At 40.1% G+C, this 2,762-nt stretch overlaps 2 protein-coding genes across 2 annotated transcripts in view; one reads left to right on the plus strand and one right to left on the minus strand.

The window, feature by feature from the left end:
• LOC106813749 (pumilio domain-containing protein KIAA0020 homolog) overlaps positions 1-1,112 on the minus strand; it is a 15,971-nt gene extending 14,859 nt beyond the window's left edge. The window contains exon 1 of the mRNA XM_014817968.1: positions 921-1,112. Within this exon, the coding sequence (XP_014673454.1) occupies positions 921-1,106 (186 nt within the window). The 5' untranslated portion in view covers positions 1,107-1,112. The remainder of the gene's footprint in view (positions 1-920) is intronic.
• A 67-nt stretch (positions 1,113-1,179) lies between these two features.
• LOC106813750 (methionine-R-sulfoxide reductase B2, mitochondrial-like) overlaps positions 1,180-2,762 on the plus strand; it is a 6,601-nt gene continuing 5,018 nt past the window's right edge. The window contains exon 1 of the mRNA XM_014817970.1: positions 1,180-1,198. Coding sequence (XP_014673456.1) covers positions 1,180-1,198 — 19 coding nt within the window. The remainder of the gene's footprint in view (positions 1,199-2,762) is intronic.

A 2,762-nucleotide genomic window follows, 5' to 3' on the forward strand; every position in this document is an offset into this window, starting at 1 on the left:
AGGAACACAATGGCAACACAGCTAAAATCAGCTGCTAGCTCGCTGTGAGCAGACATTTATTTCTAGCATGCTGGAAACGCTACATGCTGAATACAATTCAATGCATAATATCCCCAACATGCAGCCCCCAGCGTTCCATCATAGACAATAGAACACTAATCCGATAATAAACTTGCGCCGAATAGATGCAAACATTTGGGAAAACTGTGTGAAACCGTGTCGTATTCAAATAACTTTTTTGAAGAACACATACGATTTTCAGGTAAATTGGTGGTGTCATATGATTAAGGGAGAGTCATAGACGAAAACAAGGTAAAGTTTGAATATATTTATTCACTTATTCAGGGTTTCTTCTGAGGGAAAATTAGACAAAGGAGGTAATTTCCAGTTTGGGAAAAAAACGTGCATGATGGATTCAAATACAGGATGTATTGATATACTTATAGGTATATAGATACAGGATATACTTATCAGTAAATACAGGAACATTTTCACAACGGCGATGTTAGATTTGACAACGGCGGTGCGCCACTGTGCCTCTTATGTATAAGAAACCCTGTTATTGATAGAATATTTACAAGTTAAAAACTATGCAAAACGCTGTTAAAACGGTGTCATACTCTTCTCTATTATGAGCTCTTGATATTAACAATAACGCATATGCTTATTTTGAAGATTCATGGCGCGGTTGCACGTCTGCCAAATTTTCTTTGGACATTTGCTGAAAAAATTTGGTAATTCCGCGAGGCCGTGCTCTGGAACAAACTAGTTAGTATATAGTATAATTTTTAGGGAGTCACATTGACTCTTGCATATGTCAAATCAGGGAGTCCGGCAGTAAATCAGGCAGTATTTGACTCCGGACTCGCGTTAATTTCGCACCCTGCTGTGTTAATTGCGTGACCTGCAGCAAAATTCACCTTGAAGGCTTTAGCTTTCGGCAGCTTCGTGCTCAACGCTATTTTACCCATCTTCTTCTTTTGTTTTTTCTGAAGGTCTTGCTGTTTTTTATCCATCTTCTGCTTCTTCACCTTCTCCATCAGTTTGTCTGCCTTCTGATGTAGAGCAGCATCAGAGGATGCAGTTTTCCCTCCCATCACTGCCATAGTAGCACCTATATGTAAACAGAGAAGGTCAATCCTGGCAAGTCTCACCTTCATTCTTTGTGGTACATGTGACATGGTACAGTACACTGTGAGTGCGATGTGACAGCAACACATGCAGGTGCTTAGTAAAAACTGACGTCTATGGCATTTATTTTTAACTGCCCTCGGTCAGCAATCTACAGCGATGCACGCACCTACATTGTATCATTAGACCTACTGAATCGAAATGTATCCTAACTGTTACTGTAGCTACACTGAACATAATCATTAATTATCAAGTGTCTAAACGACCGGACACGGTTTCGGAGTCTTGAAAACTAAACAACCGGCTCTCTTCTCTGATTGTTCAGTTTCCGAACATAACAGGACAAATATATAATAGGACAATGTTTAATGCAAAACATAAAGAAATATATTTAATTCTAAACATAAACAAAATTTACAGAACAAATAAATGCAGAAACAAATAAAATACAAAGAAATACACAAAGCAGAGCAAAATAAAAACATCTTATGGGGTTCGAACACGGTCAATTACTATCAGTATCAGTATCACAAAGCAAAAGCTCTACCGCTGAGCCACTCAGACCTACTTGAAAGTAGTGGATATAGACCCGAACCCTAATCCTAACCCTATCCCTAATTCTAAAATAAAATAAAATTAGCCAAAAATAATAAAAAATAAAATAAACAAGTGACAAAATTAGCCAATCAGAGAAGAGAGCCGGTTGTTTAGTTTTCAGGACTGCGAAACCCGATCCGGTTGTTTAGACACTTCCATCATTAACACTATTACTGTATGCAGTACTAGTACTAGTAGTAGTGTGTTACCGACTACCGTAATTACGCGTGCCAGTGCAGTGGCAGTAGTTACGTTAACAGACTACAGTCTGCAGCAGGGAAAAGGTGCATGGCTATGTCGTACCCAATCTTGGAATCTGCACAATCTCGAAGGTGTATGGCTATGTCGTACCCAAACTTGGAATCTGCACAATCTCGAGATTGTGCAGCGATTGTGCTGCCCAAACTGCGGATTCCCTAGTTTTGCTGACCAATTTCAAGATTGGGCAAACTGATAACAGTCGGTGATTCAACAACCGCTCATAGCGAGTGTGTGGTGTGCGTGGTGCAAACTAAGAAGAGATTTATCTCATATTTATCCAATTATTTATTATAATCATTTAATATTTATACAAAGGTGCCAAACACATTAAGGAAAGAAGGTATACGACATTATAGTTGTGATATAACATTTGAAATCCTAATAATCATATGTTTGTGCAAGCTCTGTTTACCTCTGTTTGCTCAATCTCAAGATTGGTTGGCCAAACTGCGGCTGAGAGGGTCTATGTCCCCCGGGGTACTACCGGAACGTACCCTGGTACTATCTAATATGCCGTACCGTACCTCGCCTACTCCACTAACGAGTCTAGGTAGTCGCCTACGCCTACTCGCTAACCCTAACCCGAACCCTAATCCTAACCTTAATCCTAACCCTAACCATTTCAAATAGTGACCAGGGTACGTTCCGGTATACCGGACCGTACCCAGGGTACGTTGCGGCAGTACCCTGGGGGACATAGAGTCTAGACCCTATGAGCCAAACTGCGGATGCGCTGAAATTCCAAGTTTCAAATTCAAATTCAAATTCAAATT

Source organism: Priapulus caudatus, unplaced genomic scaffold (assembly GCF_000485595.1).
Source record: "Priapulus caudatus unplaced genomic scaffold, Priapulus_caudatus-5.0.1 Scaffold819, whole genome shotgun sequence".
Classification (NCBI taxonomy): domain Eukaryota; kingdom Metazoa; phylum Priapulida; class Priapulimorpha; order Priapulimorphida; family Priapulidae; genus Priapulus; species Priapulus caudatus.